This window comes from Leopardus geoffroyi, chromosome B3 (genome assembly GCF_018350155.1).
Source record: "Leopardus geoffroyi isolate Oge1 chromosome B3, O.geoffroyi_Oge1_pat1.0, whole genome shotgun sequence".
Lineage (NCBI taxonomy): Eukaryota > Metazoa > Chordata > Mammalia > Carnivora > Felidae > Leopardus > Leopardus geoffroyi.
The window spans coordinates 98103901-98130180 of NC_059337.1; the positions used below are offsets into that span (position 1 = coordinate 98103901).

The 26280-nt window shown below is 33.8% G+C and overlaps 1 protein-coding gene across 3 annotated transcripts in view; it reads right to left on the reverse strand.

Moving 5' to 3' along the window:
- The window catches only part of SOS2 (SOS Ras/Rho guanine nucleotide exchange factor 2), a 96151-nt gene that overhangs the window by 8977 nt on the left and 60894 nt on the right, over positions 1-26280 (reverse strand). For 2 of the 3 annotated variants that reach the window (XM_045450915.1, XM_045450914.1), the window contains 12 exons: positions 25228-25883; positions 23715-23796; positions 22211-22333; positions 18454-18557; positions 16408-16630; positions 12863-12982; positions 12532-12694; positions 8722-8839; positions 7547-7719; positions 4359-4475; positions 2818-3079; positions 2246-2287 (listed from right to left, as the gene is read on the reverse strand). In XM_045450915.1, the coding sequence (XP_045306871.1) occupies positions 2246-2287; positions 2818-3079; positions 4359-4475; positions 7547-7719; positions 8722-8839; positions 12532-12694; positions 12863-12982; positions 16408-16630; positions 18454-18557; positions 22211-22333; positions 23715-23796; positions 25228-25883 (2183 nt within the window). The remainder of the gene's footprint in view (positions 1-2245; positions 2288-2817; positions 3080-4358; positions 4476-7546; positions 7720-8721; positions 8840-12531; positions 12695-12862; positions 12983-16407; positions 16631-18453; positions 18558-22210; positions 22334-23714; positions 23797-25227; positions 25884-26280) is intronic. The other variant, XM_045450916.1, reaches the window with a different exon arrangement.

Sequence of the window (26280 nt, forward strand, 5' to 3'; positions counted from 1 at the left end):
TGGAAAAACTAAACATTCCTAGAGAAGAGGCCTCACAGATTCTGACATTTGGGGATTTCCTAAGTAAAAATTTCTCATCACTCTATTCACAGTGAAACCTAGAAGTCAACAAGCTTTGCTCATGGATATAGTATTTCCCATCACTTTATCTTGCCTCACTCTAACATATGAAAAGCTAAGGATACCAAACAAGAAAAGAAAACCTCTAATATGAAAGACAAGAGACTACAACTAATAGAAGGAACTCAGAAAGGAAATAATATAAGAAACAAAGCAAAATTTTTTTCCAAAAAACACCAAATCCTACAGGAGATAAGACAGTGAATGCACAAAACCAGGACAACAGGGTGACATAAAACTGGCATGATCAGAGGTAACTAGAAAGAATTTCTTGGAAATTCAAAATCATTGTAGATGAAAAAAAAAAATAGAAGAGTTGGAAGATGAAATGAGGAAATCTTGCGAAAAACAGAACAAGAAAACCAAGATATGGACAATAGGAGACAAAAGAAAGTTGGAGGCTCAATCTAGGATGTACAATATGGAAAAGGAGCTCGAAAAAGGAAGTCAGAGAATGTGTTTGGGAGGAAATTATTAGCAATGATACAAGGAACATTTTATAGACATCAAAGACATGAATCTCTAAATTTAAAGGGCTTAATAAGTAGACAGTAAAATGAAAGAAAAAAATGACCCATATCAAAGCAGATCATTGTATATGTGTAGAACATTAGAAATAAAAACAGAAGATCCTAGAAGTTTCTTGAATATATTGTGGTAAACACTGCTAACTGTCCCCCAGTGCACCTTTCCTTTTCTTCCTTTCAGTAATAGGATCCTATGTATTTTAGCAAGACAAAAGGCTTCCCAGTTACAGACAACATCTCTTAGCCTCCCTTGTAGCTAGGAATGTCTGTGTAACTAAATTTTGGGAAGAAAGCAGAGTAATGTGAGAGAACAACTCCCAGATCACGTTTTTCTAACAAAACTCCTTGACCTTCACCTTCCTGCTGGCTGGAAAATGAACCAGTTGGTCAAAACTCAAAGATGGAAGCCCCACTTCGAGAATCCTGAATTGCCTTGCTAGCTTGTGGAGCAGAGTTGTCTACTTGGCCTGCAATTGTGAGAAACAGATTTCCATTTCATTTAAGGCACTGTATTTTGGGGTCCCTGTGCTACCGCAAGTATACTCTAGTTTAAAAAAAAAAAAAGGACTGAAATTATAGGGTCACTGACAGAGGATTTCTATTTATTTTGTTCAGTGTTCTATCTCTCGTACCCTAGAATAGTGCCTGCACATAGGCATTTAAAAACTGTGCATGAGCGGTGCCTGGGTGGCTCACTCAGTTACTGATTTTGGCTCAGGTCATGATCTTATGGTTTGTGAGTTTGAGCCGCACATTGGGCTCTGTGCTGGCAGTGTAGAGCCTGCTTGGGATTTTTTTTCCTCTCCCTCCCTCTGGCCCTCCCCCTTCTCCTCCTTCTCAAAATAAACTTAAAAATATAAATAAAAATTAAAACTATGCATGAATAATTTATGAGTGAATGACATTGTACTTCTAAAAAGCAAGCACGAAACCAAGAGGACAATGGGAAAATGCCTTCAAAATTCTGAGGTTTTTTTATTAAAAATTTTTTTTAACATTTTATTTATTTTTGAGAGAGAGAGAGAGAGAGCACAAACAGGAGAGAGGCAGAGAGAGAAGGGACAGAGGATCTGAAGCGGGCTCTGTGCTGACAACCCAATGTGAGGCTCGAATTCGTGAACTGTGAGATCATGACCTGACCCAAAACTGGACGCTTAACTGACTGAGCCACTCAAGTGCCTCCAAAATTCTGAGTTTTAAGCAAATAATTACACTTATTTATAAGAATTTTATTCATTTCTTTTTTTTTTTTTTTTTTATAAATTTTTTTTTTTTTTCAACGTTTATTTATTTTTGGGACAGAGAGAGACAGAGCATGAACGGGGGAGGGGCAGAGAGAGAGGGAGACACAGAATCGGAAACAGGCTCCAGGCTCTGAGCGGTCAGCACAGAGCCCGACGCGGGGCTCGAACTCACGGACCGCGAGATCGTGACCTGGCTGAAGTCGGACGCTTAACCGACTGCGCCACCCAGGCGCCCCAAATTTTATTCATTTCTTAAAAAATTTTTAATGTTGCCAAAACCCAAATACCCATATACAAATTTAGTCAACTCGATTATTATCTGTACAGTCAATTCATTAGAATCAACTCACTTACTTGAATGTGGCAAGAGGACTGGAGCAAAGATGCTATTGCTGCCTATTGGAATGAGAAAAGTTAATTTGAAAAGAGAGGTAAAATGTATGGTTTTACTTTAAAAATATGTTTGCATAAAGTAACAAATATAGCAACAGAGAGAGTACAGAATTTTATCATCCTCTATTGCCATATTTTAAAAGAAATGAACCTGCATAGTTACCTTTGTAGGTTGGATGTTTTTCCTTTCTTAGCATGAGTAGTTCTCTCTCTAGCACAGACTCTTTTTAAACTTCTTTCACAAAACTTATCTCTTGTTTTCTTACTGTCTATTGCTCCCTTTAGAGTAGTAGTGGGGCCCAAACGGTACTAAATAAGTATTTGTTTAATGAATAAATTAGAAAATAAATGCATAAACAATACACAAATGATGCTTTAGTCCCTTGTGTTAATCATTATTTTCACATTTAAATGCCACTTTCCACACTAATATAGTGTGCAAAGGATTCTAAAGTTCCCTAATCAAAATGATGAGAAGAATTACCTGAAACATAAGATTCCTTTTTTAACAAATGGTTTTATCAAATACATACCACAGGAACTGTTGAGATCCACATCTAAAAACACACTAAGGTCTGAAGAAGCAGATACCGGTGGAGTAGATGGCGTATTTGGAGAGGTTGGTGCTGACACAGTTGATTCAAGATCAGTTTCAGCAATCCGACTAAAGCTTATCTTATATGGTTCTCTTTCTAATGGTGTTGGATGACCTCGTAAAGTGCCTGAGGTAGAGCCATGTCGGCCTGTATTAGGCCTTATTCCAGGAGATTTTAAAGAGAAAGTTGATTTCCTAGGCTAGGAAAAGCAAAATAACTACCATTACTAATTTGCATATACTTTATTTTTAAGGCTTAGCACAACCTTATTAATTCTTATCATATAGTTAAGACAGTACAATCAAATCCCAATCTGCAAAACACCCTGTAACATTCTAGTAGAACACTTCAGAATTTGATTGCCTTAATTTTAAGATGGACTTGAATACAAGTAAACCTCTTTTCATACTGCAGAAATAAAAATGTTGAAAATCTGTGTGAAAACTTGTTGCTCCCCAAACAATTCAATTCTTCAATGCATTGATATCAATTTCACACATATTTACTGTAGACACAATATGTGCAATATATGTTAGGTGCATCGGAAAAAAAAAAAGGTCTTTTTTTTTTCTTCCTAACAGTAAATCGCCAACCTCTATGATGGCACTTTAAAGTCTCTGGCAAAAATGCTATCATTGTCTCCTACCCTCAACTTCTACCCCTCTTTTTAAACTCTCACAGTGGTAACCTAATAAAAAAACATGTAACTCAGATTCCAGTAACTTGAATTAAAATCTCAACTGTGCCAATATCTAGCTTTGCAGCCTTGAAAAAGTTATTTAACTTCTTTGAGCCTCAGTTTTGAGATTTGTAAAATGAGAATAAGATCTATATTTACAATTGCTGTCAAGAGGAGATAACATGAAACTACCATGCTTACTTCTTGGTCTAAAGTAGGTGTGTTATAAATGATTTTACTTTCTCCCACATTTTGCTTCCAGTTCAACTACTTAGAATTGGTCTTCCACTACTTCTGTTGCCACTATAAACCCAGGAATAACTAGGAACTGTAGCAGCAACTTTTAGCACGAAGTTCGTTCCACTGGCAACAACGGACTATGGTGCTCTAACGACAGGAGTCATGGTTAAGCCAGAAAAACCGGGATACACTTGCTCACTCCTTTTCCCAGGTCTTTTCATTTCCTGTTCCATTCAGCTTACCTATCATTTTAGGTTTTCACTTTCTCACAACTTTCCCCCTTATACTATGAAGGATTAAAAGCTGACAGATAAATAAGTCCTACTAAGATAAATGATAAACCAGACTTTATCAAAAGGCTAATAACATTGCCCCCCCACAATATATATAACTTTAGAAATAGTATAGTAGTGTAAAACAAAAGACTGAAAAATAGTTATTCAAGTAAATTAGAATTTTAATGGTAATGTTATATTAAATATTGAAAACTGTTGTAAAAAACAATTTTTCCAAAAAAATTTTAAAAACCACAATTTTTCCAGAATTGTAATGAACTTACAAATCGAGGTGGCTGTTTGCAGTTTCGGGGTTCAATTTCTAGTGACTTATTGAACAAATAATCTGTAAACTCCTTTTCAGAAGCACTTCCCATGGGGTTAAGGTTTTCAAAGAATCTCTGGAATTAAACAAATTTCTGTAAGTATGTTTTAGATCTTTTTGGAATATGCATTTCACCAGTTTAAAACAAAAAAAAAAATTATCAACATACTAAGGGATCATGTCTTAGAGTTCACAAGATTGTTTCAATCTCCCTCCTTTCAAATAAAATTGTTTAATTTCTATGGGAGCTGTATATTCTAGTCTTCATTTTCTATAAAGATGAACAGATTTTCATTTATTACCATCTTAATGGCTCAGTATCCCTCAGTTAACATTACTTCTATTCAGTATAACAACAAGATGATTATCACCAATAAGCTATCAAAAGTGTTTAGGGGGCTCCTGGGTGGCTCAGTCAGTTGAATGTCTGACTGGATTCCAGCCAGGTCATGATCCCAGGGTTGTGGGATGGAGCCCTGAACCACAAGGGTGTCTGCACTGAGCGTGAAGCCTGCTTGGGATTCTCTCTCTCTTTCTCTGTTTCTCCCACTCTGTGCCTCTCCCCCGCTCACGCTCATTTTCTCTCTCCAAAATAAAAGTATGTAGGGGCACCTGGGCCGCTCAGTCAGGTAAGCATTTGACTTCAGCTCAGGTCATGATTTCATGGCTCGTGAGTTGGAGCTCTGCGTTTGGAGAGTTGTGAGTTGGAGTTTGCTTCAGATTCTGTCTCCCTCTCTCTGCCCCTCTCCGACTTGCACTGTCTCTCTCTCAGATATAAACATTAAAATGTTTAAATAATAAAATAAAATAAAAGTATTTAGAACAGAATTATAGTTAAAATTCACAATAAAACTTTTTTTAAAGAAAGATTTTAAGTAATCTCTACACCCAATATGGGGCTCAAACTCACACCTCCAAGAATAAGAGTTGCATGCTGAGCCAGCCAGGTGCCCCACAATGAAACTTTTGATAATTGGGGAGAAAAAAAAAGATAAGTTGGATTAAGTTCTATTCAAATTCAAAAGTAATTTCAAGAATAACTATAAACTTATCTGTGCTAACCTCTAGTAAAGTAACTTTTCTTTAAGGAAAAATATTTTCTAAGCTTAAATTTAAGTTTTTAGGTAGGAAATTTAGATGATTTAGCAAAGGGCAAAAAGGAATATAAATAGCAATCTCACTAACCAGAGATCTGTTAACATTTTACTAATAGAACATAGTTCCAATGTTTTTACTGTGTGAATATATGCATGTATACATATATTAGTTTTCGGGGTTATTTTGCAAAATTGGGACCACACCACAGTTATTGGTGGCTTATTTATAAAACACAAATTTTAGCTCTGGTGTATTTAATCTTATGGATGTTCCAAAATATATTTCACTTATCTCCACATAGGCAGTTATCCACAACAGTGCTGTCTAATTCTTTGTTATTACAATAATTGGTATTATTATTAACTTCTTGTGCATAGTTTTCTGTACATTTCTGATGATTGCCTCTGAAAAATTCCTTAGAAGCAAATCATTAGATTTAACTTTATTTAATTTTGAAGTGGTTTAGAAGCATATGTAAAAATAAGTATTGTTTTTCACTTTAAGGGTAGGCAAAATGAGCTTTAGAATTTCTGATATAAAATTCTCCATTTTTCAGGCTTTCTGCCAATGTCAAGAAAATTATATTATTCTAACAATATTGAATCAACCTGTTCTTATATTCAGGTTAGCCAAATTAAATCATATGAACCAACAGTAATTTAAAGACTTTAATAAAGTTATAATAGCAATATTCTTGATTTTCTCACCCTTTGCTCTATTTTTAAACACCACTTAACTATGGCTTGAAAAGTGAATAGCTACTGTGTCTATGTTTAAATTTACTTTGACTTAATCATAAAGAAAGCATTCTTTGCTCCCACATCCCCAAGAAGAATGCTATAAATGATGGTAGGAAGTCTAGACCAGATCACAAAAAACTATTAGGAGTTACTGAGATATGAATGTTAAAAGTTCTATTTGAAATATACCCAACTACAATTTAACATTATTTCTCTGGGAAAATGTATTATAAACTCTAATCTGGGCTTCAAGAACATATTTCTTTAGACCTATGAAGTTGCACATCACAGAAGGCTGGCCTAATGTTGAGGGAAGAGAATGAAATATGGGACCACCAGCATCATTTTCTTTAAAGCAGGCATCTATGTTTTCATAATGGCGTACCCTAGGTCACTCTTTCTCAGGACTAGGGTATTTTGTTTTGAACTCAGAACAAAGAATAGTTACCATCTTATAATTTAGGAGGGTGGGAGTCATGGTGGCCATTTTCACTTAATATGCCTAACCTGCAGATTAAGTCTGAAAGTTTAACACAATTTTTAATGTGACAGGTGAACTTATTCCAATAGCTATTATTTGTTCTGAATTTCAAATAAGTGTAACACAATAAAATTCATTTAACATAAACATAGTATCATAATTTACTATGATTTAGACGCTATCCCACATCTTATAGTACTACAGAATCAGTTATGAACCACTGTTCAAAATAGAATATCAATTGATAGAATGTTAAAAAACAATAATTTTTTGCTATGCATACATACAACCAACCTCTTCCCCTATTTTAAACCCAGCGTTCTTATGAAGAAATTAATTACTTAATGTTACATTGGTACATGTAAAATATCTAAAATGGCTATCAATCAATGATAGCAGTAGTAGCGGACTTTCTTTTTACTACATGGACTTCAGAGTTACATTCCATTTCGTCATTCATTTTTTGAACGTATTATTTGAAACAATTGCACAAAGAAGCAATACTCTGAGAAACTATCTAATATATATATTTTTAAAATTTTATTTTTAAGTAATTTCTACACCCAACTATGGGGCTCGAACTTACAACCCTGAGATCAAAAGCCACATGCTCTACCAACTGAGCCAGCCAGGCCTCCAGTACCTAATAATAATTACTGCATATTGTTAGCACAGAACATCTAATATTTACTTCTATCTATTAATTATTAACTTACTATATTATTTTTATAATAAAATAGGTGGCATAACGCGTGGTTATGATATTTCTTACAGATTGCAGAGGATTTATTATGTTCTCTTTTAAGGATAAGCAAAGAAAATATTTACCCTCATTTCTGGTTCTATCCGTAAACAGTACGGTTGATTCTGATACTGCTGAATTTCTCCAGTAATTTCAGCTACTTTCCTCCTCTTACTGAAATTGATTAAATCTTTCCCTTTCTTTTTTAAAAAATCATTATTCCCTTCTTCAGTTTTCAGAATATTTGTTAAATATATTCCTAGTAAAAAAAAGTATTTGAAGTTATAAAATTTGTTACTTAATCAACCATTTGAAAAAACAACTGTTCTAATAAAGTTGAAAGACATCCTATAATCCAGCAATTCTACCCCTAAAATGTTAAGTCTCTGATAGGCGTATTAATCAATTTTACATTAGGAATTTTTTTAACATGGGAAGAATTAAAAATAAAAAGAAAATTGGGGTTTAGAAAAGGCTTAATTTCTTTCTTAGACTAATAGCTTAAAATAAAAGGATTCACTCACAAAGTCTAAATTATAAGTGTTATATATGTTCTAACCATTTTAATATTTGATTATAAATATTTAATGCCAATGATCTTAAATAATGATCAATAAATAAATTTTAAGCCAATTCTGGTGATAAGACTACAGATTTATAAACTAATCCTCTGTTTTCCCAAAGCCCATAATTTAGAATTTAGATAGAAAAAGAATTATTCCTCACTCTGGGATAGTAAGAAAGTTTTTAGCTCCTTTTTCATCCATAATTATGGGTTCATTTAAATCAGTAGCTCTCAATGGGGGGGGGGGGGCAATTTTGTCCTATAGGGGATATTTGGGATTGGCTAGAGATGTTTTTGGTTAACATAACTGGTTGTGTATGTGTGTGTATACACAGGCATACATGTTTGTTCAAAATTCCTATGTTGAAATACTAATGCCCAATGTGATAGTATTAGGAGATGGGGTCTTCAGGAAGTGCTTAAATCATGAAGATGGAGCCCTAGTAAATGGGATTAGTGCTTCTATAGAAAGACTCTACAGAGCTCCTTACAACAACTCTATGAGATAATTTTTATAACCTTATGTTAAAGACAGGGAAGTAGAGACTTTAAGTTTTATTTATCAATATGAACAGCTACTATCTGAGATATGCTCAGATATAAAAATTGGGACAATCTGCCTTTAAAGGCTGGTATCTCTTGGCTACAAAAAACTGTACCTAAAATGTAAGCATAAATCTATATTTAGTAACTTACCAAAAAAAGGCACACAAGGTGGATTGATTGACTTAAGTTTTACTAGATATTTTTTAAAGTGATCTTGACTTAATTCCACAGCTTCATCCAAAATTCTCCTTTTTCTTTCCTGCAATGCCTTTAAAATATATGAAGTGAATATAATTTGTTTTTTACAATTCAATCATATTTTATGAACACAGAGTTTGGACTTTTATAAAATTCTGCAAATATCTGAAAAATAACTTTTTAAATTAAGGATGTGTAGTATTTCTTTCTGTACTTGCCTGAAATGATTTATCTATAAATATAAAACTTTTTAGTTTTTTTGATGTAAATTAGATGATTAAGCAATAAAAAATTCTTCCCAAGACCTTATTAGTTATATTTCTGATTAGCCAGAGTTTCAGTTATAGCTATAGGAGAGAAATATAGTCCCAAAGCATTCAAATATTTTTGTACTTTCTACTGAAAGGTCTTTGGGGTTAAGGGTAAGATTTTGCTAAGGAGGAGACGGGTGTGGGAGGGAGAGAAGAATTGAATGAAAATTTAGTAAAGCAAGTAAGCAGAGTCATTTCTTTTATATTTCATTATTACATTTGTTACAAATTAATTTATTTTTAACCTTGTTAAGTACACACACACACACACACACACACACACACACACAGGGTAAACTTTATACTTGACAAAAACTGTTCAATGCATTTCCTTTAACTTAAGGAAAAAGCAAAGGTGACTGCATTGTTAACTTTTTTTCAGTACTATACAGAAGTCCTAACTAGCATGAACAAAAGAAAAATTGTCAGTATTCACAGAGGAAATAACTGTCTGTGAAGAAATAAATCTACATATAGAGTATTAATCAGAGAATTTAGCAAAGTTTCTGGATATAAAACTAATAGGCAAAAATCAATTGCATTTTTAGATATCATCAATAAAGAAAACAAGATATTAAAAAATATTCTAATATAAATCTAACAAAAAGGTATGAGATCTTCATGAAGAAAACCATAAAACTTTATTAAATGAATAAATAAATGGAGAGATACACATGATCATGGTTTGGAAATCTCACTATAAAATTGTCAGTTCTTCATCAATTGAACCAACTGCAATTTATATAACCAATGCAACTCCCATCAAACTGTCAATAAATGTATGGAAGCAACTGGCTAGCCAGCCATATGGAACAAAACATGAAATTTAACTTCAACCTCATTCCATACTGAAAACTTATTTCCAGCTATGGCGTACCTGGGTGGCTCAGTCAGTTAGGCGTCCAACTTTGGCTCAGGTCATGATCTCGCTGCTGGTGGGTTTGAGCCCCACAAGGGGCTCTATGCTGACAGCTCAGAGCCTGGAGCTTGCTTCTATGTCTCCCTCTATCTCTTCCCCTCCCCAACTCAGGCGCGCGCTCTCTCTCTCTCTCTCTCCCCCTCCCCAAAATAAATAAACATTTTAAAAAGTGTAAGAAAAACTTATCTTCAGCTGGATTAAGGACTTAATGTGAAAGACAAAACATTAACATATTAGAGGAAGATCAATTAAACAAGACACCCAAAAGCACAAATTATAAAAGACAAAATAAATAAATTTGACTACATTAAGAACTTTTGTTCATCAAAAGACATTTAAAAAAAGGTGAAAAGGGAAGATCTGACAAGAGATATTATCACACACTAACTGACAAAAGACTAAGTTCCAGTATATAAGAGAACTCATACAGATTCAAAAGAAAACTCAACAATTAAAAAGTCAAAAAATTTCCATAAGAAGAAATACAAAGAACCAATAAATGTTTAAAAAGAGGTTCAAACTCATTAGAAATCAGGGGCTTATCAACGAAAACCACAAGACTAGAAAATGAAAAGGACTGACAATGTCAGTACTGGTGAGAATGTAAAACAACCAGAACTCACACATTTCTGGTGGGAGTATAAACTGGTACAATTACTTGGGAAAACAATTTGGCATTTTCTAGTATAGCTAATGATACCCATTATCCTATCATCTAGTAGTTCTAGGTAAATAACAGAGAAATTTGTGCATGCATGCACTAGGATTTATTTAGAGAATGTTCATGGCACTATAACTGATAATAGCCTCACACTGGAAACATGCAAATGGCCATTAACTAATGAATAAATAAATAAAGTTTGGTAAATTTATTCTTATAATATGATACAGCTATGAAAAAGAATGAACTATAGCAGCAAGAAACAACCTGGATGAATTTTTTTTTTTTAAGTTTATTTATTTGGAAAGAGAGAAAAAGAGAGCGTGAGCAGGGTAGGGGCAGAGAGAGAGGGAGAGAAAGAATCCCAAGCAGGTTCCACGCTATCAACACAGAGCCTGATGCGGGGCTCTATCTCACGAACCGTGAGATCTTGACCTGAGCCAAGATCAAGAGTTGGATGCATGAATGACTGTGCCACTCAGGTGCCCCAACCTGGATGAATTTTAGGAAGATAATGTTGCATAAAAAAAGCATTTGAAAAACTATGTTCATATATAATTAAGAAACATGCAAAATGAAATAGTACATTGTTTAGAGATACAAATAATAAAACTATAGGAAAATAATAAGCAACAAAATTCAGAATGGTAATTGGCTCTGAACTGATGAAAAAGGAGATGGAATTGGGAGTTCTTAAATTGGATACCAGGTATACAGGTGTTGTTTGTATTTTTATTCTTTCGGCTTTAGACATATTTTATAAATATTGTTCTATACCTAATATTAATAGACTAAAACTTAAACCTCTCAAAATAAATACATTACACTTTAGAGTTTTTCAAAGTCAGAATTAAAATTATTAATCTATTAAATAGATTAATATTTGGCAATAATCAACTGTTAATATCCTTCATATATGAAAAATTCATACAAATAAATAAAATGCAAACACCCAAATAGAAAAATACATACACGAAAGCAGTTTGCCTTCCACTCCCCTCTAATCATAACCAACTGAAAGAACCAATGTTAAGAAAAGAGTATGTATCTTTCCATACTCTTCTCAATGCTCATGCAATTCCATTAACATGTTTAGGGTTTGCTCTGTTTTGTTACATAAAAATGAAATCGTATTATACTCATTGTTCTAAAGTTTTTCCCCTATAATATTACAAATATTATTTTAATACAATACACAGATCCTACTCACTTTTTTTCTATAGCTGAATAGTATTCTACACTGTTGGTGTAGAACAATGTATTCAAGTCATTCTATTTATGGACTACAGGTTGTTTCTACTACTAGTAGTAGTACTACTACTAATGTTTTTCTGCTACTACAATTAACGCTGCAGAAACTACATCTTTATACATTAACCATACAGTCTGGCACTTTTATTTCTGGATCCAAGAGTATGTGTTTTTTAACATATACTTTCTGTATCTTCTGAATTTTCTATAACAAACACTAAACATGTACTCTTATATATAATTAAAAAAACCAAATATTAAGTTTTAGAAAGACTTCTCTCCATGTTCCTCTTTCTTTGACTGTATACATTAAACTAAAGGTAATTGAAGTAATTTGTATACTTATATTTAAAATGCTTGTCATTTATTTGAAACAATCAATGTGTCACTGGAAAAATCCGTTTGGAACTTCATTACATTTAAGTAGCATATTAAACAGAGTCTCAAGTCTCACATTCCTTGAAGAATCCTAGGCTTACCAGTGTATACTGATATATTTAAGGGAATAAGATTATTTATAAAGGATTTATTCAAAACTACTGGTGGTAGAACCAGTGTCTTTTACATCAATTGTATCTCCCCCCCCGCAAAAAGATAAAATATTTAAGCCTAAAACTTACCTCAAAAGTATGGTCTAGTCTGTACACTGACACTGAATTTACTGCACTGACTATCTCCAATACACCATTGAAATTATTCAAATCTTGAAAAACTTGCAGAATTTCTATAATTCTACTTAGTACTGCCACCCGTTCCTCAAAATTTTCTGCTTCCACAATGCACCTAACCAAAAAAATAAAAATAAAAAAAATCATGGCTTAAAATGCAATTATGCAATTTCCTCGCCTCATGTAGAAAAGAAGAAATGTATTTTTAGCCAGAATTTAAGCTTATAGATGACTTCTATTATGATTATTAAGAAGTAATAAGACAGAATAAGTAAACACTCACTTTTCAAACCAGAGGGTGAGATTTGTGGTATGGCGAATCATTTTTAATAAATTTGGAGAATTTATTTCTTTATCTTCTTTGGTCCACACACTCCCTACAAGTTCAGAAGGCTGGACTTTCCTGTGGAACCAAAAATCAATCCAACTTAACTTAGAAATGATTAGTATCAAAATTATTTAAAGATCTCCTAAAACTTAGTAAGGAAAAGACAACCCAAAAGATGGATGGACAAACATATAAACAGGTTTAAATCACAGAGGACTGGACCCAAATAGTCACATAAACATGAAAAAATATTTTATCTCTTATTCAGGGAGAAGAACATTAAACCACAACAAAATGCCATTTCACTCCTGTCAGACTAACAAAAGTCTAATGATACCAAATGGGTAAAGATGTGAAAAAACAGCAACTTTCCAACACTAATGTGCAACTGAAAACTATAACAATCACCTTGTAAATAAATTTAGCAATTTCTCAAAATACTGAAGATATACATATTCAATTACCCCACAATTCTATCTAGGTATATATTCTAGATACACCAGGTTATAAGAAAACATGAATAAGAATATTCAGTGAATGGGGCGCCTGGGTGGCGCAGTCAGTTAAGCGTCCGACTTCAGCCAGGTCACGATCTCGTGGTCCGTGAGTTCGAGCCCCGCGAGTTCGAGCCCCGCGTCGGGCTCTGGGCTGATGGCTCAGAGCCTGGAGCCTGTTTCCGATTCTGTGTCTCCCTCTCTCTCTGACCCTCCCCCGTTCATGCTCTGTCTCTCTCTGTCCCAAAAATAAATAAACGTTGAAAAAAAAAAAAAAAAAGAATATTCAGTGAAGCAGTCATTATTTCCAAGAGTGAAAAATCACAACCTAGAGGTTCATCATCAAGAGACTAGATAAATTATGGAGCATTCATATAATGGAATATCACACAGTAATTAGAATAAGCAAACTAGAGCTATATTCATCAACTTGAATACCAGAAACAATTTAAGTGCAAAATATGTTGCAGAATGATACATAAGTATAAACTATTTTAAATCTGCAAAACAATATTATATACTGTTGATCAATGTGTGTATGTATATAAATTATAAAGACATACATAAGAACAATAAACACCAAATAAAGGATAGTGGTTATTGGGAGAAAGAAGAGGAATGGAATTGAGAGGAATTAGTGTAAGGATTTCATTTTTGTAATGCTTTTGTTGTTCATGAGCCCTCCTTATGTAATTTTCTACATTTTTTTTAAATATCTGAATTACTTCATTAAAAAACCAGACATAAAAGCAGATTAAATCATTGTATACAGTCAGTCAGGATTACATATTTAAAAAATTGACCAGTGGCATACCCACCAATGTCCTACAGACGTGGCTATTAATTAATTAAAAAAAGGTTTTTAATCAGTAGATTCAAGTATACATGGATACTTGCTAACAGTTTTTAAAATAAGTTTTCTTATGTGGTTCTATTATTTCACCAGAAATTCAGTTTACAGTGTCAACGTTTTACATGTTAGTCTTAATCCATAATACACATATCACTTAACAAACCTATTTTCTGTGTTCTGAAGGCAGGTCCACATAGAGCTAAGTGTTTTTGTTTTGTTTCTGATGTCCACTCATGTAACAGTTACTTTATGAGGAAAAACTTGATAGAGTACTATTTGCTTTTTAATCTCATGTAACAAGTCCCTCATTCCTACCTTTACAAAAGCAAAAAACAACCTGAACTCCAAATTACTTAAAATACAACACAACACTCTGAATCAGATGTTGACAACTTCTGATGTGTGTGCTAAATTCTGAATGGCACAGCCAGGGCGAACCAGAAGCCCAATTCTAAAGAAGGAAAAGTTTTTATCTCTGCTGCCTTCCTACATTCTCCATTAGCACTAAATTTTGTATATTCTTGCTTTTCCCTTTAAAAAAAATGGCTGCCAATCAGGATAACTTCTTAAAGGTATTTGTATTTTGGAAGGGATTCCTAAATGCAGAAAAGTTTTTGATGGAATGATAGTGGTGGGAGGTCATTTTTTGACAGAGTTGGGGGAGGAGGCAGTTACCTGCAAGGCCTGTACTCTTCATAGGAGCCTGGGTTGTAAATGAAAGAAGACAGCTTAAATTAGGAAGAAGACAGAATAGGGCTAATGTAATGGGAAAGGGACAGTGGTTTAAAATAAGATGGTAGAGGAAGAAGCTGATAAAAGCAAGCTGAAAGGAGAGAAGACTATAGTTAGAAGCTGCTTGAATTAGTAATTTTGAAATAAGAATGATTTGGAGTGATAACAAGATATGGAATATGACCACGAGAGGTGTTTTGATTTGGAGTGGAGAATGACATTGGAAGTGATGAAACCATGAAACTGTAAAGGTTAGGTTGTGAATGGGTGATCTGCATGGATACAGGGTAATGGCAGGAAGTGTTTTACAAGTAAAGACAGATGATGGGATACAGATCAAAGTAAACAGCCAAGCACATTTCTAATGAATTTCACAAATGAAAGAAAGTGGTTCAGAAGTTTTAAGCATGGGTCATCATCACACTTAATAACTTTTCTTTAAAGTTAATATGAATTTTTAACTTAAATAGAGGGGCAGAGGGAGGACAGAGGATCTGAAGTGGGCTCTGTGTTGACAGCAGAGCCCAACATGGGGCTCGAACTCACAAGCTGTGCGTGAGATCATAACCTGAGCTGAAGTCAGATGTTTAACCAACTGAACCACCCAGATGCCTGTAAAGTTAATACTGACTTCAAACAGCTGAAGTACTTAAGACTCCTTTCAAAAAATAATGGAATCTTTATTCTTCTAAAAATTTTGTTATTCAATTGCTTAGCAAACCTAACTCAAACTCCAAATTAAAATTTTGATTATGTAGAACCTGAAAAAAGAAAATAAAGCTTGTCTCACTCAATATTCTATTTACTCAGCTGCCTTTAAGAGTCTACCAATCCATACTGACTGATTTAGCTGAACCAACTCCAACTAAAGCAATCTGAGAAAGTATTAGGAGCAGAAACTGGGTGACTGCCTTGAAAGTGTTGCTATTCTGCTGCATAGTTTCTCTCCACCACTACTCTAGTGAAGGATTTCTAGGACCTACTCTAGGCCTAAACAGCAATATAAGACTTTTATCTATAGAAAAAAAATTGTAGTTAAAAACTGTGCTGTGAGCTTTCCTCCAAGCCCACAAGAAGACATGAGGCATTTAAAAAAAAAAATTTCTTTTAATCTTTATTTATTTTTGAGAGAGAGACAGAGTGTGAGCAGGGGAGGGGCAGAGAGAGAGGGAGACACAGAATCCGAAGCAGGCTTCAGGCCCTGAGCCATCAGCACAGAGCCTGACGTGGGGCTCAAACCCATGAACCGTGAGATCATGACCTAAGCCGAAGTCAGATGCTCAACCGACTGAGCCACCCAGGCACCCCGACATGAGGCATTTTTAAGCATTCATACATAATTTGCAAAATGTTCTGAAAATAGACAGAGGTATGTTTAAGATTCTTGAAAACAGAGCAGCAAATGAACATTAATTGTTTACCTGTAGAGGTCAGATTCCAAAAGTGTCAGCTGACGTGCAATTTCTATTGGATGAAGTGTCATAAGATCAAATGTTTCAAACTGTCCTGGTCTGCTAATATGCCATTCAATTGGTGGAGGTGGACTCTCAAAGGTAATATTATGGCTTATTCCATTTGCCTGAGCTTGTTTCTTCCTCTTGATGATCTTAGCAATTGACTCTACCCACTTCTTCATAGCTTTCCCTATGTTTGTGTTGCAGAGTACAAATAAAAAAATACCTTTTACTTGACAGACTGACTGCAAATCTTTATATAATCTCTGATCTTCACCCAGCTTCAATAATTATCAACTCATGGCCAATTTTGGTTTCATCTAACCCCACTCATGCCCTCCCTCCACCCCCCATGTTATTGTGAAACAAGTATATCATATTATTTCATTTGTATTTAAGTATGTATCTAAAAAATTAAACACTTTTTTTAAATGACCACAATACCATTATCATATATAAAAATGACAATAACTTAATATCATCAAATATCTAATTAGTGCTCAGATTTCCCTGATTCTCTCATAAATGCTTTCTAATAGTTGGTTTCTTCGAAATAGGGTTTGAACATGAACTATAAATTGCACTGAGTCAGTGTCTCAAATCCCTTTTCATCAATCTACAGTCTCTCCTTTTCTCTCTCATTTTTGCTTGCAATTCACTTGTTAAAATGGAATCATCTGCCTTGTGGTATTTCCCAAGTCTGAATTTTTCCAATTGTTTTTGTGGTATCTCTGTTCCCTGTTTTTTCTGTAAATCATACACACAGAGATGTGATACGATATAGGATCAATTTTTTGACATGAATACTTGCATGGATAGTTCCAACAGCCAGCATATAATGTCCAGTTACTTCTCTTGTTACAATATTATTAGGGAGTTGAAAAATAGTAATATTCTAATTCTATCATTCCTTCTCCATTTATTAGTTAAAATATTTTTATAAAAAGAAACTTTCCCTCATCACTATTTGGTTATGCTGTGGTATAACTTACTTCAGAAAGGCCTTACGACATCAACTTTAGACATTAACATAACCCTTTACTTGCTTTATTCTAATATATATATGTATTTTATTTTTTTATTTTAGAGAGAGAGAAAGAGTGAGTGTGAGTGGGGGAGAGGGACAGAGGGAGAAAGAGACAATCTTAAGCAGGTTGCACACTTAATGCAGAGCCCAACACTGGACTGGACCCCACAACCCTGGGATCATGACCCGAGCCAAAATCAAAAGTCAGGTGCTCAATCCACTGAGCCACCCAGGTGCCCCTACATATATGTATTTTAGGAGTTTCTTAGATCATATATAATTTAGTGTCCTCATTAAGAAAATAATATAAAAAAATTAATTTACTACCAAAAACAAGTATCAAGGCACACATGATGATAATGGATCTTAAACATCTCAAAGCTGAAACAAAGGAATCACAGTCTCTATTTTAAATAAAATCCTCCTTAAGTAAAAACAAGTAGGAGAGAAGTTAGGTTTAAACTATTCTTAATTAATGCCTTATACTGTTAGATAAATGATCTTGATTCAATAATATACATTTGCTTAAATGTTCGTGGTGCAGAATTTAATTTCATGGGCTGTGCTCTGAAACTTCAGATAGGAAAGTCCTATCTTTCAGGTGCTAAAAATACACAAAGACTTTTCGAGAAGTAAATATCATTTTGAAAAGCTGTTAACCATTCAAAACTAAAGAATAAGATTAAGGAGAACACGAAAATAGATAAAATTAGTTGAAAGAATGGAAACCTTGAGATAAAATTTTAAATGTTTATTAAAGAAGACTTATAACTTCTTTTAAAGAAAGATTCTCCTAAAAAACTTGAAAAGGTAAGGTTCTCAGACTTCCAGTGGCTCTAACATGTGAGTTCCTTAGAGTCTATAAACCATACCAAATGTTATTTCAACTGTTAAAATACATAAAATAGTTTAGCTTATTTAAAAGTCAAATTTAAAAATCAACTCATGTGCAACATAAGATTCAATCAAACCTTTAAATAATATACCTCTTACACTTGAAATGAAGGATTCTAGTCTCTCAAGCAACTCCAAATCTCTTTCAAAGTCATAAAAATGATGTTCAACCCAGTGCCGAAACACATTTAAGATCCTAAGAAAAAATGGAAAGAAACACATTTTAGCAAAACCTAAGCTTCTTCTACTTCTCTAAAATCATAGTGACAACTTTATATACAAGGGCCAATATAACACTCAGAGTCTCTATTCTGTATTTAGTTAAAACCTTAAGTACTTCAATGATGTGAAAACCGGTCTCAAGACTAATTTATTGTTTTAAAATTATACTTTAAAAATATTTATAAGCATAAAAATTGTAGTTTCCATATTTAACTACTCCTTTATGCTTAGGAAAAGTAACTTTTCTTTATAGATATGTAGAAAATTCATCTTCTGTACAGTACAAACACTATTTTAAATTCTTAAATTGAAAAGGATTTTTTTTAAAGATCTAAATTGATATATTTTTCACATAAAACGGCAAATCAAATAAGATTAGTGTATTTGTTTCTAAACTCAAGTGCTATCATCAGACTTCTGTCATCTACAGTTATGCCCACATTTCCTTATTTTATGTCAAGATAAAAATATTTCTGACAGAGCTGTTTTGTTTTGTAGTACCTCAAAAATGACTCTTACAACCTTGCAAACAGAGATTTACTCTATCTGTATAAATATAACATTATATATAACAAATATAACACTACATAATGATAGTGTAAATTAATTACTTTAGAATTTTTTCTTCATTATTTTAAAAAATGACCATTTGTAGGTTAGCTTCTCTCTCCCCCAACCCCACCCGACTTTAGTTTTTCTCACAGGCTAAGAAAAAACTTTAAATTCCCAATCTCTGTCATGTTATCTATAATAAAACAATCTTAAGTTACTGTGTGCCTGGTAGACTCGGTGGCTTAGAAAATATTTCAAAGAAACAAAACTGTTAACTTCTAGTTCACACTTAGGTCAATCTGTTGCCAATTTCTGTCCTTCATAATTTCTACAGCAGCTAATGTAATTTTAAAATTAGTATCATGTACAGGAAAAAAAATCTCATAATTAGACTTCATCAAAATTAAAAACTTCCATTGACCAAAAGACATTATTAAGAAAATGTAAACAGATGGGGCACCTGGGTGGCTCACTCAGTTAAGCGTCTGACTTCCAATTGGGTCATGATCTCACAGCTTGTGAGTTCGAGCCCTGCATCAGGCTCTGTGCTGAAAGCTTAGAGCCTGGAGCCTGCTTCAGATTCTGTATCTCCCTCTCTGTCTGCCCCTCCCCTACTAGTGCTCTGTCTTTCAAATATAAATCAATGTAAAAAAAAATTAAAAAAAAGAAAAATGCAAATTAAAACTACAAAGACATACCACTATACCCCACCAGTTCAGCTAAAATATAAAGACTGACATAACTAAATGTTGGTGAGGATATGGAGCAACTGGAACTCTCATACATTGGTGGTTAAGAGTGTAATAAAGAACAATCACTTTGGGGAAAGATTCGACAGTTTCTTTTAAAACCAAAAATATAAATACTCTACAAAGCTAGCCACTCCACTCTGAGTTATTCACCCAAGACATATGAAAAATATATTCACAAAAGATTTATAAAATAAAGTTCATAGCAGCTTTATTCATAGTAATAAAAAACTGAAAAGAACCCAGGTGTCCTTCAGTGGGAAAAAAAATTGTGGTATATTCATATTGCTACCTTAGCAATAAAACAGAAGAAACTACTGACACAAGCAAAAACATGCTCAGAAGCATGATGAGTGAAAAATGTCAGACACATAAGAGTACATAAGAATCCGTTTATATGAAATTCTAAAACAGGTAAAACCAATCTATGGAGGAAGATGAATACTGCTTTGGGCAATGAGGACAAAAATTGATTAGAATGGGCATGAGGAAACTTTCTGAGGTGATGGGAACATTTATATCTTGAAAGGAGTTTGGATTATACAGATGTATGTATTTGTTAAAATTCAACCAAAGTACATTTAAGATGTGATTGTTTTGGGGCTACTGGGGGGCAACTGGTTGAGCAACCAACTCGATTTTGACTCAGGTCAGAATCTTAGTTTATGAAATCAAGCCCCACATCAGGCTCTGTGCTGACAGCTCAGAGCCCGCTTGGGATTCTCTCTCCTCTTCTCTCCTACCCCTCTTCCACTCATGTGTGTGCATGTGTATGCACATGTACTCACTCTCTAAATAAACTTAAAAAAAAGATGCAAAAGTACAATAAACAAATAATGCACTTTTAATGATATACAAATTGAAGTATTTAAGAAGTGTACTTTGAAATACATCCCCTAAATTTGACGATTAATGGACCAAAAGAAGAATAATAAATGAATATATATGTGATAAAATAAATATAGCAAACTTAACAGTAGATCTAGGTGGTGGATGTATGAACTCTCACTGTAAAATTCTCTCAAATTTCATTTATGTTAAAAATTTTGCAATACAACAATAGAAAATGTTACAATCGTTATAAAAATTACCATCATTGCTAAAAATTCTTTAATGTTTGTAGGACTGTTTTAACAACCTGGCTTGTATTTCAAGGCCATCTTGAATTCCACCCCATTCATTCCATATAGTTAATACCACCTACTACTTCTTGCAATACATTGTCTTCATTTCTGTTGAGTCAGTTTCCGTACTTATTTCATCTGCACACCATTCTCACTTTTGTCTTCTTGCCTTTGTTCATACTATTTCCCAGGACCTTGAATACCTATGGTCATTTTCTGCCTACCTAAATCCTATACACCCTTTAGGGGCACTCAGATTTACCTCTTCCAAGATGGCTTCCCCTAGCTAATCTGAGCTATTGCTCAAATTATATAGGGATATATTTTTTAAAGCCACTTAAACATTTAAAATAGAATACATAACTATTATTACCGAACACAGAGCTCAAATTCACAACCCCAAAATCAAGAGTCGCATGCTCTGACTGAGCCAGCCAGGTACCCCTTAAATTTTTTAAAGTTTTGGCTGAGAGTCATGTAGCTGGGAACTCTATCATTTCTCTGAAACTACATTCATTTGTGGTAATTATCCTGGAAAATAAATCATATACTCAGTTCCAAAGTTGTAATTTATTAGTTAGCAATAATCAAGGAATCTTAATATTTACAAAGAAAAACATATTTAGATCATGTACAATTAGGGATTGTAAAGAAAGCTAGTCAAAGGAGCTTCCAATTTCCAATCTCAGTGGTATAAAAAACGAACACGGGCTTAAGAAGTCAGAATGGAGTTGGAAACCTGTCCTGCTGTTCTCTTTCTATGACCTATCTCAAATTACTTTATCTTGCTAAGTTTCAATTTCCTCATATAAGTTTCAATTTCTTTCATATATAAAGTAGTAACTGTGTTATGAGGATGAGATAAAAACGATAAGGCATTTAGGTACACAGTGAGTACCTAACAGCTAGCAGCTGCTATTATCAATTAACATTTTTAGAAATTGCTGAAATGATTTTTTAGATGAAGTAAAAAATGTCTATGTTTTGTGTGAGAATAATGGGGAAAGAGCTATAGATTCCATAAATATCATAAACCATAAAATAGCCCAGAATTACTAGATGGTCACAAAGGAGGAGGAGCAAAGTCGACAGTAGGCACACTCACATAAAATTTTATAATTTTTACTTAATAGGTATCCTGGTATGTTAACTGTATATTGAAAATTGAACAGCACATAAAAAATAAAATATTCAGGCCAAACCTAAGTTGTACTGGTTGGACATATTCCTTGCGAAACCTTTTAAGGTCTGCACTGATTGGCTGTTCGCCTTTCTCTACTGCCAATTTATCTGCTTCAGTAGGTTCTGGCTCTGGAATTTCAAATCTAAGAAAAAAAAGAAGCAAAATGAGAGAAATTTTTTGTTTCATATACAAATGAAAAGGATTTAAAATACAACAGAAAAAAATATTTTATTTAAGCAACTTTCTTTCCTATCATTTATGTGAAAAGTGCAATTACTGATAAACTTTCCCCGAAGTATTACATACTGTAAGAAATTGTTCTTTAGCTATCCAGTAGGAAGGTTTAATATTCTTACTTTTATCAAAACAAGTTGGGTAACTAGCACTGATCAATACAGAAAAGGTCAATTAAAAAGATCAAGCTATATAAAAATAATCTATAAGGAGAAAAACTTTCTTAAATGATGTAACAGAATTGGTATATCTAATAATCTGTCCTTAATATTTATTTTGTTAAAATTAAAGTAGACATAAACTTCCTTAAATGACTAAACATACAAGAGAAGGCCCAAACTGAATTTTAAACAATATTTGAAGAACACACTTAAGTGGATAAGGTAACAATCAAAGCTAAAACAAACAAATAAAAGGAAACCTTGCCCAATCATAGGAAATATAGCTAAAATAGGAGTCTAAGAAATGTGCTTTCCTTATTTTGGACATGGAAATACAACTAACTAGATCTTCATAGCACATTACACTGATTCAGTCTGGTAAACTTAGTTTCACAGTACAACATAATGATACAGGTGAAGATGTAATTCTGGTATTAGGTTTTTATATGTGAAACAAAAATTATTTTGGAGCCCAGACACTATCTAAAGAAGAAAAATTCAATCCAAAACTTAGAGTTTTTAAAAAACTAATCATAATGAAGGAACTGTTAATTTTTTTTACATATAATAAGACTTTAATTATGTTTTTAATAAGAATATTTATCTTTTGGAAAATGAAAATGAAAATATTTACAGATGAAATATGTTGTGTAGGATTTACTTCTAAATAATCCTGGGTTAGAGTATTGAAGTCAGTAGGGAAAGAGATGAAAAATGGGTTGATAATTACTGAAGCTGGATGATGAATAAATGGGGTTTACTGTACTCTTCCATTTACTCTTTTATATGGTTTGAAATTTTCTTTAGTAAAGTCTATTTTAAAGTGACAAGTAAAAAAGTCTCTTTTAAGGAAGTTTTTATTGCCCCCCAAAAACTCATTTAAATACATACTCAAAATTGGGTCTTTTTGATTACCACTATAAATATTGCTATGATCTGAAGAGACCTCTGTTATAAAAGATATTTCAATGAGCACATTGTTTGAAGAGAACAGTAATACTACTAATTTAATGCCAAATATATTATGTTCAAAAACTAGCTGAGCACATACTAGGTCTCCATCACTTTGCAAGGAACAAAGTAGTTAACTTTTTATCAAGTGTTAAGTAAAATAAATATTTTTCTTACCGTTCAATCAGTAAGCTTAGTAATTCCTGTGGTTTACAAAATGAACGGTATGTAGTAAGAAAAGTACGGACAAAATTGGGATCTGAAAAGATAAAGAGTATAAAATGGGACGTACGTTCAATTTATTCAGTTTCATTAATCCAAATATTTTGGAGGACTTCCTCCTTTTTTTTTCAATGTTAATTTATTTTTGAGAGAGAGAGTGAGAGTGAGCGTGCACGCGTGAGAGCAGGAGAGGGGCAGAGAAAGAGAGGGAGATACAGAATCTGAAACAGGTTCCAGGCTCTGAGGTGTCAGCAAAAGCCCAATGTAGGGCTTGAACTCTGAACAATAAGATCGTGACCTCAGCAGAAGTCAGAAGTTTAACCTACTGAGCCACCCAGGTGCCCCTTTTCCTTTTTCTTTTTATTCTGGTTCCTCCCACCATGGTCTTCCTGCCAATTATGGGATTTCTTTTTTTTTTAATTAAAAACAATTTTTAATGTTTATTATTTTTGAGGGACAGAGAGAGACAGAGCATGAGCAGGGGAGGGGCAGAAAGAGAGGGAAACACAGAATCCACAGCAGGCTCCAGGTTCTGTCTGAACAGAGCCCAATGCAGGGCTCGAAACCCACAAACCGTAAGATCGTGACCTCAGCCAAAGTTGGATACTTAACCAACTGAGCCCCCCAGGCACCCCATGGTATTTCTTGATAAATGAGGACTGTTTTCCAATTTAAGAGTCATACAATTTTTATGAATATTTAATAATTAATGAAGTCAACAATATTATACATATATATTTTTAAGTTTATTTTCAGAGAGAGACAGAGAGAGAGAGAGAAAGAGAGAGCACAGCGGGGGATGGGCAGAGAGAGAGAGAGGGAAAAAGAGAAAATCCCAAGCAGGCTCCGCACTGTCAGTGCAGAGCCCAACGTGGGGCTCAAACCCATGAACCGTGAGATCATGACCTGAGCCAAGTCAGACGCTTCACCAACTAAGCCACCCCATGTGCACCAACAATACTGTATTTTAGAGACATTTAATTAATTATTTATTCCCTTTGATCCTATGGAATTCTTTTTATATTTTAGAAGCAATCCCTTTTTTTCCATGCCTCAAGCATTTTTTTCTTTTTGCTTCAAGTTTTTTAAAAAAATTCTAGTTAGTTAACATACAGGGTAATATTGGCTTCAGGAGTAAAATTTAGTGATTCATCACTTATGTACAAAAACTGGTGCTCATCACAAGTGGCAAACTTTTTTTTTAAGTTTATTTATTTATTTGGAGAGAGACAGACAGTACAAGCAGGGAAGGAACAGAGAGGCGGGGGGGGGGGGGGGGGTAGAGAGAGAATCCCAAGCAGGCCCTGTTCTGTCAGCACACAGCCAGATGTGGGGCTCGAACTCATAAACTGTGAGATCATGACCTGAGTCAAAATCAAGAGTCAGATGCTTAACAGACTGAGCCACTCAGGTGCCCCAAAAATGGCACAACCCAGGTAAGCAAGCATTTGTAATGAGTTTCACATACCTGCATACATATGATATGTTAACCTTTCAATTAATTTCACCACAGTTCCTCCTTTAATGATGGGAATTCCACTTCTACTTTGCAAGTTGTCTTCAAAAACAATGTTTTCCTCAGAGTCTTTTACCACAAAACGATACACTTCAGGACTTGGTAATCTCAATGGCTGCTCATTTTCTTCTTTCAATAACACTGAATCTAGCATTCGATCTAGTGTACTACGATAGTGAAGAGAAATAAGTGCGGCCATCCAATTATTTTTCTCTTCAGCAGACTTAGCAGCAAATATTATGCTGTTTTCATCTTTGGATACTATTTCAAAAGCATGTTTACACTCACAGGTATCTTCTTTATCACATATTTGTATTTTCCTCATGACAAATTTTTCTTTTAATCTGTATTCTGCACTACTGTAACCTGGAAGGCGTGACTGGCTATGATTGGGCTTACAGCTAATCATTAAGCCATCAAAGAGAAAAATATGCCGTTCATGTTTAGCACCAATTCGTGTCAATGGACCTTCCATAATGAATTCATTACAACACTGTCCAATATCTTTGCCTTCCCATCCATCTATGTTTTTCTGAATTTCATTCATTTTTTTAATAGCCAGATGCTTGCTTCTTAAGTGACGATTATAAAAAGGGCAAATAGGATCCCTAAAAAAAAAAAAAAAAAGATAAATTTAGCTTTTTCAATGACTAAGCAATCCAAATTTCTTTAAGCTACCTCAAATCAAGTGATAAAAATATTAAATAATCAAACACTAGATTTTGCGCTCAGCATTACTTCCTCCTACTAACTTTGCCACAACAGACACATGCCTCAATTTCATTATTGTGAAAGAAAAGTACTATAGAAACTGTATTTCATTCCAAATGCCATAAGAACTAAAGTTACAAAGAATCCTAAATTTCTTATATAACATACAAAAGTGACTATATTTAATAAAATTTTAAAAGATATACTATCTCAACAATATGACAATACCAATTAAATTTTTTTTAATTTTAGAGAGAGACAGGGAGAGAGAGTTTGAGTGGGGACAGAAGGTGG